General features: G+C 35.2%; 3 protein-coding genes and 1 pseudogene across 3 annotated transcripts; 2 read left to right on the top strand and 2 right to left on the bottom strand.

The window, feature by feature from the left end:
- Nucleotides 1–905: 905 nt before the first annotated feature.
- On the top strand, nucleotides 906–7,063 carry LOC125842760 (uncharacterized; annotated as a pseudogene).
- A 33-nt stretch (nucleotides 7,064–7,096) lies between these two features.
- On the top strand, nucleotides 7,097–8,738 carry LOC125842759 (uncharacterized). Its single transcript, XM_049522077.1, has 5 exons — nucleotides 7,097–7,166; nucleotides 7,240–7,344; nucleotides 7,433–7,570; nucleotides 7,669–7,732; nucleotides 8,593–8,738. Exons 1-5 carry the CDS (start codon nucleotides 7,104–7,106, stop codon nucleotides 8,736–8,738), a joined length of 516 nt encoding a protein of 171 aa, XP_049378034.1. The 5' UTR covers nucleotides 7,097–7,103.
- A 957-nt stretch (nucleotides 8,739–9,695) lies between these two features.
- LOC125842758 (uncharacterized) lies at nucleotides 9,696–10,211 on the bottom strand. The gene has a single exon (XM_049522076.1). It carries the CDS (start codon nucleotides 10,209–10,211, stop codon nucleotides 9,696–9,698), a length of 516 nt encoding a protein of 171 aa, XP_049378033.1.
- A 45-nt stretch (nucleotides 10,212–10,256) lies between these two features.
- Nucleotides 10,257–14,153, bottom strand: LOC125842757 (uncharacterized). Its single transcript, XM_049522074.1, has 6 exons — nucleotides 13,881–14,153; nucleotides 12,895–13,776; nucleotides 12,364–12,794; nucleotides 11,416–11,735; nucleotides 10,767–11,324; nucleotides 10,257–10,555 (listed from the first exon to the last, which is right to left on the bottom strand). Exons 1-6 carry the CDS (start codon nucleotides 14,151–14,153, stop codon nucleotides 10,257–10,259), a joined length of 2,763 nt encoding a protein of 920 aa, XP_049378031.1.
- Between the last annotated feature and the right edge of the window lie 1,833 nt (nucleotides 14,154–15,986).

The raw sequence follows: 15,986 nt of genomic DNA, 5'->3' as shown, positions 1-15,986 counted from the left end.
GTTGTGAAGAGTGATGAACATACAGGAAATGTTGATTATTTTGGAAGTATAAGAAGAATTTTAGAGATCCAATATATGAAAAATAAATCAGTTATATTATTTCAATGTGACTGGTTTAAAGTTCCTCCTCAAGGTCATAGTCAAAGTAGAGGTTACAAAAAAGATGAATATGGATTTCTCTGTGTAGATATAACACAACTTTATTACACAAGTGATCCATTCATTCTAGGCTCACAGGCTCACAGGCTCAATCAGTGTATTATGTGAAACATGGTCAAAGTGAAAAATGGCATTCAGTGATAAGGGTAAGACCACGGAATTTGTATGATCTTCCTGAACAAAAAGATGAAATGGAACCATATCAACTGATTGACTTGGTTGAAAGAGGAGAAACAAATCAAGAAGTAGAGTTGGAGAATGATAACATCAGAATAGAAAGAGAAGATATTGATGGAGTGAGTGTTGAAGCACCTTTTCTCAATAATGAGGAAAAAGTCGACTTAGTAGTTGTAGATGAGCCTGATCATGAAAATTTAGATGACTTCAGTGATTCTGCAACAGATGAAGATACTAGTGAATATGATGAAGTTGAGGATGATGATTGGTTTTGATTTTCAACTTGTCATAAAGATAAACCGTAGAAGTTTTGTTTTTCACCTTACCGAAATAGTTAATTTCTATTTTATACTTTTCCCATATTTATTTATCTTCTTGCTTAAAAGCTTTATTGGTTTCTCTCGATTTTTAAACATTATTTGTTTATCAATTGCTATCTTTTACTTTCATGATTTGTACTTTTGACTAGTCTTTATTTATATAATATTATAGTATGTTGCAACTAATCATGTAGTGGGATTTTACTGGGTTTGTTGATATTGTGGTTGCAGCCAATCATGATGCAAAATATGCATATTTCTAATAATAGTGAAACTGCCGATGTAGGTGCAATCCCACCTCCAGGTAAGTTTGTTAAATTGAATCTCTTCAAAATCTCTATATCATATATGTTTTATTTATATAAATTTTAATACCTTTATGTATTGTTAAAGAAAAAAAGAGAAAGGGAAGAGGAAAGACAACAGGGCTTTCAACCCAAAAGAAACGTAAAGAAAATGACAATGGAAAATTGAAGGTGATTTTCCCACTAGATCGAACAGTTATGGTAGGTCCTGGAGCTAAAGATTTTATTACCGAGCTCTCAGTGAAAGTTCTTCACAATGCTAGACATGACGTCAAGAATTGGAAGGGAGTTCCTGATCTAGCAAAGAATAGGATTGTTGCTTATATGCTGGTAATGTACTTTGCTCTTTGTCTCTTTTTTGGTTGAAATAGTAAATGGTTAGTAATGATATTTCTGATTATCTAGTTCTCTGTCTCTTCTGTCTTGTCGAAGAAGTTCAGCTATTTGGCTTTCTTTTGCATTATAGTTGTAATTCTGATTATCGTCATAGCTCTCTGACTACTTTGTTCGTTGAATTGGTAAATGATTAGTACTTGGCCTTCTTATGCATTGTAATGTGCAACAACTGATCCTTCAATGTTATTTTTCTTTTTTTTTCTAGGATCTGATCATTTTCTAACTGATAACCATTAACAAGATTTTGTGTTATTCATAACTTGAAATTGAAAGTTTAAGCTAGCTATTGATAGATAGACAATGCCTAAATCATTAGTTGTGTTTCTTATTATCGTAGCTCTCTGTCGTCTTCTTTTGTTGAAATGGTAAATGGTTCATAGTAGTGTTTCTGGTTTTCCAGCTCTCTGTATCTTTTTGATGTTGTTGTTGAAATGGTAAATGTTCAGTAATGGTAGTTCTAGTAATGTAGTTCTCTGTCTCTTTTATCTTGTCGAAGAAGTTCAGCCATCCATGTGGTTATTTTAGCTGTGATTTTGTTTCATCTCCTCTCGCCGAGAGCCCTGTTTGAGATTAGGTTTGCTTGGAGCCTTGTCTGAGACCTCTATTAACTTTGATAGTGTCTTTTTTTTTGGTAAGTAAATTTTAATACTAAAGTGAACAATTCAAAACAAAACCATCCAGTAGGCTTGGACAAGTAGCCCTAAGCTCTACCAAACATCACATTCTAGTAACTATCCCTATGCTTAAGGATATACATTAAGTTGTTGTAGTCTTCCACCTAATCTAGCATGCTGAGATCCTCTTCCATGTATATCTCAAATGATACGTCTAATAATACTCTCCTCAGATGTCTGTTTATTTTGAAAGATCCTGCAGTTACGTTCCATCCACAAGTAATAAATGATCTATAATGTAGTGTTTCTTCTAGCATTTGATCATTTCTTTAATGTATTCCTCGCCGATTTTGTATCTATGGCATATTTTTCTCTCCTGTTTATCTCTATATCTTATCAAATGAAATTCGTCAGCTTCTTCATTATTTATTCTTCAACTGTGGCTCGAGAAAAGATTGTTGGAAATCTTACATTTTTCCATCACAACCTGTTTTGAAAAAATAATAATTCATTAGTTGATCAACTGTAAATGAACTCAGGAATAGTGATAGCATGAAATAAACCATAGTACTACCTCTAATAAGTCAGATATCAATAGAGGATGTTCAACTATATCTCCAAATTCCGGTTCAGTAGCTACTTGTTTCTCCAAAGTTACTTCCAAGTTTTGTGAACTAATATTTCCAGTTGATGTTGAGACCATTAACTGTTAAAAAAGAACACTCCATGTGCAGATTACTTAGAGGAACTGTGGGGCATTATGAAAAATTGTTAACTTGTTCCAATCTCAACCCTCCTAATTTGTGAAACGATAGCATCTCCCACGACCATAGCCAAAAGAACAACACCAACTCATTTCAGACACCCATGTCCATGAGACAACCTTGTTAACAACATTTTATAGTACTTTTCTGTATTTTTGAAGTGCGACTGGAGGTCTGAGATTGTGGCCTCCTACATTCAGTATTGCACCAACAATGACCCAGCCAATACTTATAATATTACCAAACAAAACGCTAAATGCCACAAAATCATCCTAGCTGCCTCAGGAACCAAATCAAAGGTCCGTGTAGATGAAATTCGGCATTCTAGAGTTAACCGCGCTAACGAAATTCCATTCGGAGCGTGTTTAATAAGAAAGCTGATCGAAGGAAAATTTTTCGTAAAACTCCAAAGCTAAAACACCTAATTACACTAAATCCAAATAAAAGCCTCAAAATCCGAACCGATCATTACACTAGACCAAAATTATCCTTTTGAAGCTGATGGAACTGATAGAATTCTGATTCGACATCTGAATCTCCGAATGTTGACTGAAGTCAACTCTTTCAAGCATTAAGCCTCCAAAACTCAATAACTCGCACCAAACTAAACCGAACACTTAGGAAAGCATGCCATACAACCCAACACCATATAAAAGCTATAAAGAAACTACGAGAAGGGGTAAAGTAGAAAAAGCATGCCAAAAACACAAAAATTACCTCGATGATCATTACACTAATATTGTTCTAGTATGTGCTGAATCCAATCAATGGTCAAGGAGAATCAAAGAGCTTATAGCTTATGAAAAGATTTGAGTGATAAATTTGATATAGCAGATGTTAAAATTTTGAGAACTACAGTTGGGTTGGAAACTAACTAAGAAACATTTTATTTAGCCTTAATTATTATACTATTTTGAATGCAGGACACCTTTCAGCTTCCGGACATACAACACAATCGGGATACCATTCTTCAAACAACAAAAAATTTGTATCGATATCGTCGGAGTAGACATCATGACCATTTCAAGAAATTTGCTACAAAAGAAGAGAGTTTGCAAACATACCAACAGATGTTAATGAAGCTGAATGGAAATTCTTGGTAGACTACTTCAGCTTTGATGATTTTAAGGTATTTAAAAGTGAAAAATTTAACCTTTTATATTTTTTTTGGTAATAACTGTGAATACTACTATTACTCCAACATGAAAAATTCAAATTTACAACCTAAAGAGCACCTTTTGTCCCAACCACCTCCAAGAAGAGGTTTAGGACTATCCAGGTCTCAATCAAAGCTATTCAAGGAAAATAAAACATAAGCTATTACCAAATACAGACAAATTCATTCTTTTGATCTAACCTGTTTGCTCTCTAATTAGTCTTCTCAACAGAATCCGACACCTTGCATTCTGGAGAATGGCTATTTGAGCTCTCACTTCTTTCTGTATTTGTACAATCGCAAAACTTGTACTCACATCTATGCTTTGAAAAATCTTTCAATTTCTTGCTTTCCATGTGTGATAGATCATTGCCTCCCATATTGCTAGCAAATTTTTTATTTTCTTCCATTCCCTTTATTTCAGCCATTTTAGATCCTTCTGAACCATTTAGACCTCTGTCCAGTTTGTCAGACCATGTCGAACTGCAGTAATCCAGTCACACTCGGAGAATAGGTATTGAGGAGTTGCTACTACCCCTTCCAAACAGAGACAACACTTTGTATCCTCCACATGAATGTTCACTCGCATCATTCTAGACTTGGTAAGCAGTCTGTTCTGATTTGCTAACCATAAGATAAATCTATGTTTTGGCTGTAAATTTTTGTCCATATAAGATTTGCTTCCCATAGCCTGTGGTTTGAGTCCCTATCAGTGCATTATAGCTCCTTGTGACTGAATAAGTGCCACCTTTTGTCAACTTCTACTTGTCATTTTTGTACCAATCTGCCATCTTATGGTTTTCAGAGAGGTCAACTTCCTCCGGTACCAACTACAGTCAGTAGGAATGTGATTCCTGATATTTCTATATTGCTTTATATACACTCCATGTACCCATTTTTACCTAGAGAATGTCTTGCTTCTCTGAAACCTGCCATAATAATGTGCCAACTGAAGCTTCATTCCAGTTTCTGCATCTCTTAACAATTAGTCCTCCGAATTTCTTTGGGAGGCACACCTTGTCCCAGGCAACCATAGGAGCCTTTCTTTGTGATCTGCACTACTTCCCCATATAAAATCTTTGCATTTTCTATCCATAGCCTTGAGTACTCTTTGAGGTAAGATAAAGACTCCACCCCAAAAGTTAAGTATCACAAAGAAAACAACATTGACTATTTGTAGTCTTCCTGCATTAGAGAGCTTCCTAGCATAAGCATTACTTACCCTTTTAGTAATCTTCTCCATAAGTTGATGACACTCCATCTTACCCTTTCAGTAACCTTTTATATTGTTTGTTTTGTTTTTTGACTTGTTATATACTTAGATCAAAATAAATTTCTAAACTCAACATCAATGCAGAAAATGAGTGAAAGAAACAAAAATAACAAGGCAAAACAAGAAGTGAATCATATTTGCGGCAGAAAAACTTTTCAAGCAGTGTCTTATGAAGCGATGAGATATATGTAAATTATTTTGATCGATTATTGTTACAATTTCAACAATAACATAATTTCATTTGTTTTGATAGAGGGACACAACCACTGGAAAAGAGCTGAATTTTCAAAAACTTTGGGAAATAACTCACATGAAGCCAAATGGGCAATGGGTTACTAATACTTCTGCTGAAGTGAATGTACTTTTTTTTTACCTTTATTCATAGAATGAGTTTATTTAAATAAATACGGAGAGCTAGTATAACCTTTTTTGTAGGATAAAGTGAAAGATGTTGTTGCCGAAAAAATTCAAGAAATTGAAGAGGGTACAAATGTGGATCCTATTATTAATGTTGCTTTTGTGCAAATAATGGGAGAAAAATCAAAGTACATTCTTGGTCAAGGATATGGAATTAAGTCAGCAAGTAGAATATCTAGAATAAAATTCAAGAACAACTTCAAGCACAACAAAAGGAAGTAGAAGAAGAACGTCGTAAACGAGAGAGTATAGAAAGCAAGCTAATGGAAGTTAAGAATCAACTTGAAAAGGAGCGAAAAAACCAAGAAGTAATGAAAGTTCGTTTAGTGCATGACCAAAAATTGTTAAAAGAGAGCATGATGGTGCTAGTATCTCATTTGCAGAATCCCAAGGTATTTGTTTATAGTATACATCGCTAAATTAGTAGATGCTACATTACTACTTAAATTTTTTTCACTCTCACTATACATCTTCACCTCTTCCTCGTTCTATTCTTCTTTTATCGACATACTAAGTTATTAATTTGTACCATATTTAACAAAATGGCCTTCCTGCTTCGATTTTCAATATCATTACAACTTCAACTAATTCAAAAGGCAAGTCTAATGAATAACAATTGGGTAAGTAAATGTCTCATATCTATTTTTTCTATTCTCAAGGGTAAAAATTTAGACTTGCATTGGCTGCTGGTAGGCGTGCTTGATATGATCCTCTGAACACGACTTCTTGGATTATTTTCCTGATTACCTTTTGGGGAACCCTTGTTATTGTGAATCAGTTGGAAATTACCTCTCAATCACACATGCATCTTTTTAATGGAAAATGCATCCATTGCTGCAAGCTCCACCTCCCTTATGTCCGCTTCCTCTAACACCACCTATGAAGCCTGTTTTGGCGTGCATTTCTAGATAGAATTGCCCTTTATGTACTAGAAGTGGAACACTTGACCCATAACTTATCTTTTTTACAGCACAAATTTCATAGCAACTTGCATATAGCTATCTTGTTCCAATAGGCTACATCTAGGATGTTTAGTCCTCCTGCTTCTCTAGGTAAGCAAACTCTAATTACTATTATTATTACATGTTGAACTAGTGCTATTGTCGGGTATTGCTCATTGATCTCAAAACATATGTTGTTAGTTTGTTCGAGCATCACATCTGGTAATTAGATGAAAATAGTATATGTTGCTGAAAATTTGTTTTTGTTTACAAGTATATGTTGCTGGTAATTAGATGAAAATAGAGATTGTTCTTTATTGTTAACATTGACTTCCTATATTATTATTGGAATAGATTTTTCCTCTCCTTGTGTCAGTTGTATCTCTATGCATATCCATCTATCATTTCAATTACAACAAAAAAACACAATATGTAATAAATATATTTTAGATATATGTTTACTTTGTATTGATGAGCAGTTGCAGGAAGATTTACATGGAAAGCAAAACCAAGAATCACAGATGCAAAAAGAATTGGATGACTTGAAAGATATCTTGACTCTTAAGTAGCAAAACTTAAAAATGGCTATTTATGATTGTGATAAATTCAGTTCATTGTGCAATGAAAAAGATGTAGAGCTTAAGGTATTTTTTTAATGTTATTAAATTTGATTTATTAAGGGGACAATCATTCATTTTACTACTCCATTCCTTATAGGCTGCCCTATCAGAGAAGCGAAGCATAGAGATGTGGCTTCCAAAGTTGAGTTCTCAAGGTTCAAAGAAAACTATTTCGAAAGAGTTGGTTGACGCAAATAATCAGGTAAAGCTATAAAATATTATTTGGCCTTTATATTTTGTCCAGATTAGTATCCATAAAGCAGAAACTCATGTGACTTCACTAATTGCAGGTCTTTGAAAAGATCCATGAAGATTTGAAAGCTCGTTTTATGTTGCGTACCGTAGAAGAAACAAAAAAGAGGCATTTGAGTGAAAAATCATCACTTCAGGCAAAAATTGTAGAGCTGGAAAAGAATAAATCAAGTGAGGTATGTTGCCTAAATATCTCTTGTTTTGCATTTTCAGCTCGAAAAGTTGTGAATCTGAGTCATACTGGTATTAGAGCACTTCCTTCTTCAATCAATAGTTTATGTCAACTACATCTCTAATACTACAAAATTGCAATGAGTTGAAAGAGTTACTAGATATTGGTAATCTTTGTCATTTGCAATTGCTTGATTGTGCATATGATTTGGCTGTCTTAGATCGACTTCTTTTGATGAGATATTGTCTGCATCTGATTTGGAGAGTAGTATGCCAGCAGGAAGTTGATTGTGAACAAGAAGAGTTTTGATGGATTAAAATCACTACACATAGAGAGTTCTTGTGATTTCACATTCAGCTATTATCTCTTTTTAAACTCAATCAATGTTCTTGGTCAGGTTTGATAAGAAGGGAAAAGGGAAGTCTCCAGGAAGCTGGAAACTGTTTAAAAAGTTTATTTCACAAAATTATTCCAAGAGATTAAGATTATACGTTTTACTTCCTTTTGTTTTTTTGACATTCTTGGGGTTGAAGGAAGTAAACAGATGATCCTTTGCCAAATCTGGAACATCTCACTCTCTCTTCTGTACATAATTTATAGTGCTTCTGATTTTGGTCATTTGCAAATGAAAAGGAGATTTATCAAGAGGGTTAAAATGTGTTTGGGTGTATTAGTGAGTTCATTCATGTGAATATCTCTGCTTTTTAGATTTATATTTGTGTATTTTATAACTTACTTTGTCAAATTATAATTATATTTATCTTTTATTTGCAGGATGAACATGCATAATTGAACCATTGCTTCAATACCAGTACTATTGGAAGATCGGACTATTCAAAAGTTATAACTAGTAGGATTAGAATATATATTTTTTTAATGAATTTTAGTCCAGTGGACCTTTTATTTATTCATAATCCCAAATACAAAAACAAATAATAAAGAAAAAGGGACATGCCCTATTACTTTGTCGGTCCAAGAACTACAGGTGTGAAGGTGTTTAGGAAACCATCTTCTTCTTTGTCTCAGGAGCCTCTGATTGTGATAACAACATGGATAGCATGGATCGCGTAAAAGCATTACAGGAGCTTGATGGACACAAAATCAAGAAGTACAATGTGTGGAAGGTCCATCTAAGTGAAGAGAAAGAAGAAAGAGCTCATTTGTGCAAATAGTCATCTCATAATTTCAAGAATTCACAAAAGAAGACAACCAAACAAGGCCCTTACCTAATTAAGGGTAAAATTGTCAAAGAAGTGTCTTCTTTACTTTATTTTCAAGAATTCACAAAAGAAGTCAACCAAATAAGGCCCTTACCTCATTAAGGGTAAAATTGTCAAATAAGTGTCTTCTTTATTTTATTAGTATAAATAGTAGTCTCTTTTATTTTGGAAGATTTAGATATATGGATTTTGAATGTGAAGTGAACAAACTCTTTCAAGAGTGTAATTTAAGGTGGAATCCCTTTAGGATAGCCTAGCTTAGTGTAGCTTAATCTAGATTAGTGATGGGTGGATTCTCATTGTTGATTTAGGACTTCTTAACCTTGATTTCACTTGAGATTGCTCATTTGTGGTTTTCAATTTGAGTTGTTTCTTTTCGAATTCAAGTTTCTCTTCTTCCTTGGTTGATTGTTTATTCAATTGCCTTTCTTTCTTCTCTTCTCATCTCTTATTTCTCATCTATCTTACTTTTGTATTGTTTCATTCCCCATTTGATTTCAATTGGTTTCATCCCCAATTGGAACCCTTATCAGATTGGTGCCTCCATGTTCATCTCTACTGAGTTTGCAGCTGAGGTAAGCATCAATTAACCTTCTCTCCATTGTTACGCCCCTTTTGCATTTGTAATTGTTGATGTCAAATCTGCTTCCATGAAGATCTCTTGAGCCAAGCGTACTCATGTCGGCGATTGCAGCTCTCAGATCCAGAACACTGGTGCTCCTAAAGGTCTCCACAACACTCAGGTTAGTTGATTTTGTATCGTACACCACTAAAACTTGTATTATTTCTCCATTTCTGTACATATTCTCTTTGCAACAATAATGAAAAAGCTTTTCCTTTGTATCTGCTATCTGACTGAATGCCCTATGTTACTCCCATGTATATGATGTTGTTCTATTTTTGATTGGTCTAGTTCAGATTCTCAATGAAGGAACTTGAGCCTTGTCCATGTTCAAAATGCATTTTCCTTTCATAGGTTATGAATGTGTTGAACTGAACCAATCCTACTGCTCCTATCACTGCGTTAGCTATGAAATCTGCTAAATTGTTCCCCTCCCTCGGTGTATGTTGAATCCTTTCTTTGGTGATCTCCATTAAAACCCTACATTCCTCCACCTGCTCGACTCTTTCCCAGGGAACTTTCCAAGAGTTCCTTAGACAATTAACAATGCTGAGAGAGTATGATTCCAGCCAAAACCCCTCTAATCCAGCCCTTTTACAGTATCTTAGGGCCTCCAATATTGCAATGATTTTTTCTTCCGTATTGGTTCTGAAACCAATATCTTCTCCCTGTGCATATAAAAGATTACCAAATTCATCCCTAATACAAAATCCATAAGCACTTTGTCCAGGATTCACTTTGCAAACACCATCTGTATTCACTTTAATTTTATTCCTTGGTGGTGGAACCCATCTTACATTCATGGCATAAATCTTAGGTTTGTATTCACTAAGATATTTGACTATATCCTACCATTCTGTAGGGATTTTTTGCATCCAAGGGTATTTCAACTTAATGAAAAGGTGTATCTGAACTCTGATCTGCTCTTTCATCTGATTATAACTGCATTTTCCTCCATGTTTGATTGTGTTCCTTCTCCTCCACAAAGCCCACATTATCATTGCTGGAACTGCTCTCTGAATTGCCATTAGCTTTACGTTAGCATCTTTGGTCCACCATTTTGTGATTAGATGTTGCAAATGCATGCCTTCTATGTTTATACCTGCACAAGTAGCAAATTGCTTCCACAACCTATTGGCTATAGAAGCTGTTAGAAAAAAGGTGGGTCATAGTCTCATGTTTGCTTTCATCACAACACCAATATTTTGAGACAATCTGTATGTTCATCCTTTGCAAGTTATCATCTGTAACTACTCTTCTTTTCCATACCCTCCACAAGAAGAAACATAATTTAAAAGGCATTTTGGGATCCCAAATAAATTCAAAGTCTCTTCTTTTCTCCTTTTTATTCCTTAAACCCTCCGAGGCAGATTTCACAGTGAATTCTCCATTCTTTTCCAACATCCACCATGCTTTATCATTCCTCCCCTCAATTAACTCTGGTTTAACATTATCTATTATACATTCTGTTATTTCTTTCGACAAGTGATTCAGAAGCTTATGTTTATCCCAACTCCCATTATGAATAAACTCTTTGACCTCTATTTCTTCTTCCTTAGCATTGTCCCCCTCTATATAGTATAGAGCCCCTAGCTTTGTCCAATTGTCATACCAGAAACTTGAAGACCCATCAATGGTTTGCCACCAAATATTATGTTCCACCTCTTCCCTGATCATCACCATCTTCCTACAAATATGAGATCCCCCTAAGCTTTTGGCCATTATAGGATGGTCTTTCTTGCAGTATTTGTTCCACATAAATGCACTCCACAGTGAGTCTGTAGATACCCTGAACTTCCACCATAGTTTAGCAAAAAGTGCATTGGATATGTCATGCAGTGATGTGAAACCCAAGCCACCTTCTTCTTTTGTACTGCATAAGTCCTCCCATGCTACCCAATGCTTACTTCTTATACCTGCAATGTTGCTCCAAAAAAACTTTGCAAATATCATATGTAACTGTATAATAATCCCTTTAGGTGGATTCGTTGCAGTTAAAAGATATACATGCATTGATTGGAGCACATGAGCTACCAAAATGTATCTTCCCCCAAAAGAAAGTAGTTTGTTCTGCCACAATAATATTCTCTTTCTCATTCTTCAGCAGCTCTTCAAAATGATCTGATCTTCTTCTCCCATAAAATATAGGACATCCCAAATAAGTGAAAGGAAAAGATCCCTGACCTATTCCTGTCAATTTCCTTATTCTTGAGCAATCTGCAATAGGCACTTTCTCATGAAGATATATAAAACTTTTAGATAAATTGATCAGTTGGACAGAAACATATTCATATTCTCTTAGCACCTTCATCATCTTCTTTATAGATCTATGATGCCCAAAAAAAAAAAATAGTGTCGTCAGCATATGACAGATGATTTATGTCTGGGCTCCACTTGGGCATACCATATCCTCTGTAATCTGGATCCTTATGCAGTTTATTCAGACCTCTTGCTAAAACTTCAGCAGCAATGATGAATAGAGTGGGAGATAATGGGTCTCCTTGTTTCAATCCCCTAGTGGATTTGAAAAAACCTTGTTTTTGCCCATTAATTAGTATAGAATACCAATTATTAGTTAGTAACCTCCAAACCATATCAATCACTCTTTCCCCAAAACCAAATTTTCTCAACACTTTTCTTAGAAACACCCAAGACACCCTATCATATGCTTTAGTCATATCCAACTTAACTACAATATTATGCAACTTCTTTCTTCTGTTAATGTCCCTAACAATTTCTTGAGCTAACAACACATTCTCATAAATGCTTCTCCCTTTTACAAACCCCGCCTGATTGTTTGAAATAATCTTGGGAAGCATTGAGACAATTCTTTCATGAAGCATTCTAGAGATTATTTTATTAGAAAATGTACTTAGAATAATTGGCCTTAAATCTGAAAAAGTCACCACTTTTTCTTTTTTGGGAATAAGCACCAGATTAGTGTGAGTAACATACCTTGGCAACTCTTGTCCAGCAAAGAATGTCTGCACCATTCTAGTGATATCCTTGCCTAAGATGTCCCAACATGTCTGAAAGAACAATCCAGAAAAGCCATCAGGTCTACTAGTGTTGTCTCTATTTAAAGCATCCACCACTATCTTTACTTCATTCTCTGTTGGTGGTTTACTGATACTGTCATTGTCCTCTTGTGTGATCAAAGAAGGAATATTCTGCAGCATGTTGTAATCTCTGTCTCCCCTCACCTCATTAAATTGCCCATTAAAAACTTTGACAGCTTCTTCCCCAATGTTCTGTGTACCACTAATGATATCTCCTTGATCAGTGTGGATCTCCTCTATATTCATCCTCTTCCTTCTGCCTTTCACATAGGAGTGGAAGAATTTTGTATTTTTGTCCCCATTCTTGAACCATCTCAATCCTGACTTCTGCGACCAATATTCTTTCTCAAGATTTAAGTATCTAATAAGCTTTGCCTCTGCCTTCTTCAATTCTTCCCTTGAATTCTCATCAGGCCTAACCTCTAACCTCTAGTTGAGCTTCTTTGGTCTGAATAATATCCTCTAATGTAGCAATTTGCTGAAAAATATTCCCATATTCTTTTTTGCTCCATTTTGCCAGAGCAGCCTTTATTTTTTTCATCTTTGCATGTACCTCTGTAAATGGGGACCCTACAAAATCAATCTTCCAATTATCCTCTACAATTTTCTTGAACTCTTTGTGTTTTGTCCAAAAATTCAAAAATTTGAAAGGCTTAATCACTGGTTCACTATCTGTGTTGCATTTAACCAGTAAAGGTGCATGATCTGATCCTTGTCTCAACAGGTGTGTTACTTCTGAAGCTGGGAGTAACTCAAAAAACTTTTGATTGCCCATTATTCTGTCCAATCTTTTAAATATGCAAGCCTCCCCTATTCTTCCATTCCACCATATATATTTACTCCCAGTGAATTTTATCTCCTCAAGTGCATAACTACTGAAACATTGCTCAAAATCAATAGTCTCTAAATTTGACACTGGTAGCCCTCCAAGCTTTTCCTCTTCATTTCTTATCACATTAAAATCCCCACCTACCACCCAAGGCAAGTGATTGCCTTCAATAACATTCTCCAAATCTTCCCATAATTCAAGTCTTTCTATTGCACTGCATCTAGCATAAACTACTGTCATTAATATCTGCTTTTGACTGCCAGTGTGAGTAAATCTAACAGTGATTTGTTGGATAGTGTCTGATAAGATGTGTCCCTCCCACTCTTTATGCCAGAATATCCAAAGTTTTGAAGAACAGTTAACTAAGGCATTTCTTAGTCCTATTCTCCTCCTGTAACTCTCTACTTTTGATGGATTTTGAAATGGCTCAAAGAGAGCAATATATGAAAAGTGATGTCTTCTATTAAGATCTAGTAATCTCTCAAAAACATTTTGAGTATTCACTGATCTTATATTCCAAAAGATGATGTTGTCTATCATAGATCACAAGATGTTTTCCTCTCCCTACTACTCCTTGTTTGCACCTGTAAAGGTACTGTAATCCTTGGTTTAGCTCTTCTTAGTCCGCTTCTCAGTCTGTCCAACTGTCCAGGTGAGAAATCACCCTCTTTGTCAATGCTTTTAATATTTTCCTCCATCTCTTCATCCTCCTCCTTGTTTCTTAGAACACTAATTTCCTCACTATTTGGATCTTCTGGCATCCCATTAGTGGCTGCTACTGCTTGAACTTCTTTGCAAGGAGTTGAATTCCATGCCACTGGTTCACCACTTGGATTTATGTTTATATCACCCTGCATTTCCACCAACTATTCATGTGACTTCCCTAATTTATTAGTACTCTGTACACTCTTTTCTATTTCTTGTTCATTGTTTTTTCTCCATCGCTCCCCAATGCTTTTTTGCCCACTTCTTCTCACAGGTGATCTGATTTGTTCATGGTTGTTTTGATTTGTATCTTTCTTCTTGTTGTTAGTTTCTGATTGTTCTGATTGCATCTCTCTCTGCTTCTCTACTTCTTCCCCTTTATCTTTTTCCTGACTGACATTGTCCTCTTTCTGTGTTCTGGATTCACTTTGTCCTTCGTCCACCTCTAGTGCAATAAATTTGTTCACAATAGTTACAACACCTTCCACCTGTGGCCTAATTTTTTTGTGCCACTGTTGTGCCACCCCTATCCTCTTTTGTTTTACTCCCCTACCAAATCCATTTTTCAGCCTATGCTCCTTGAATATTTGTTCATCATCATTCTGTTGGCTCTGGATGTCTTTTCCTTTTCCTTTATCATCTTTCCTCTCCCCCTCAAGCATTTTGTCTTTATTATCTTTGTCCTCCTTGGGATATAATTCTGGATGCACAATATAACAATCATTTTCATCATGTCCTTGCAATTTGCAAGTTTTACAATATTTAGGCACATAGTCATATTTTATTCTAATCCATTTATCAACTACATCTCCTGTAATTTGTTTCCTGACCCCTATCTTGATCCTTTTTGGAAAATCACTTAATAAATCCACTTCCACCTTTACTCTTGCACAACTGGGTCTTGATTGGTTCTTGGTGGCCATATCTACCTGTAGAGGTTTACCCACGGCTGATGCCAATGAGAAAATAGCTTCTTTAACAAAAAAATTTGGGGGTAACTCTGGGAAAGAAATCCAAGCTATGGCTGTTGTAGTTTCTTCCTCCGGGTCAAAAAGTGGGTCCCACTTTAGTGTTCTCATTGGGTACGACCACCCTTTATGAGTTATGTAAAACATTGGCTTTGATAGTAAGTTTACGTAGTCCTCTAAGAGTGAGGCCCTTATCAGCACATATATATTGCTCAATAAACCAATTTTACATTCTCCTTTCAAGTTACATTGTTTGGGGATTAACGATCTGAGTTCCTGAATCTCCGGCCATCCATATGAAAATTTTCCAAGTATGGCATATTATAGGTTCTCCTTAATTATCATTTGTTCTACTTCCTCCGCATCCCAAATAACTCTTGGTTCTCCATGCAAATATGTAACAGGTTTGAGCGTTAAAGGGATTGATGGTGTTGACTTCGTGATATCTGGGCGCAAGGCTCCCAAAAAATTCAAAGCAGTATGTGGGAGGGACTGGTTGGTGTGCGGCGCAACCTCTCCCGATGGAGGCTGTCCGACCAACATGGTAGCCATGCCACTGGCAACGATGACTATCAAGGTGTTGCTAGGGTTTTTGCTATCACCTCGTAGGATTAGAATATAATGAATGACTTGCTTATTATTTTTTCTTACAAGTACAAACATATGTAGAAGTATTTAGTTCTTTGTAATATCAATCTTATATTGACATATTTGCAAATTTATATAATTCTTAATATAAATATTTGTGAAAATTTTCTAAAAGAAAAGTGTATTGTGTATATAGCAGCTATTCACAAATTGTTGCTAAAAGTGTAGAAATATTTGTATAAAATTTCTAAAAAGAAAATGTGTATTATGTATTTAGCAACAACTCACAAATTGTTGGTAAAGGTATATAATAAATATGTTTATTGCAATAAAATTTATTGTTGCTAAAAGCCTTCCCAACACATTACTAACTAACTTTTTGTCAATTTTTTACAACCACTGATATTGTTGGTAAAAAAGTTAATTTGT

Source organism: Solanum stenotomum, chromosome 10, assembly GCF_019186545.1.
Source record: "Solanum stenotomum isolate F172 chromosome 10, ASM1918654v1, whole genome shotgun sequence".
NCBI lineage: Eukaryota > Viridiplantae > Streptophyta > Magnoliopsida > Solanales > Solanaceae > Solanum > Solanum stenotomum.
The sequence above is the reverse complement of the archived record's forward strand: the minus strand, read 5'-3'. Positions and strand labels throughout refer to the sequence as shown.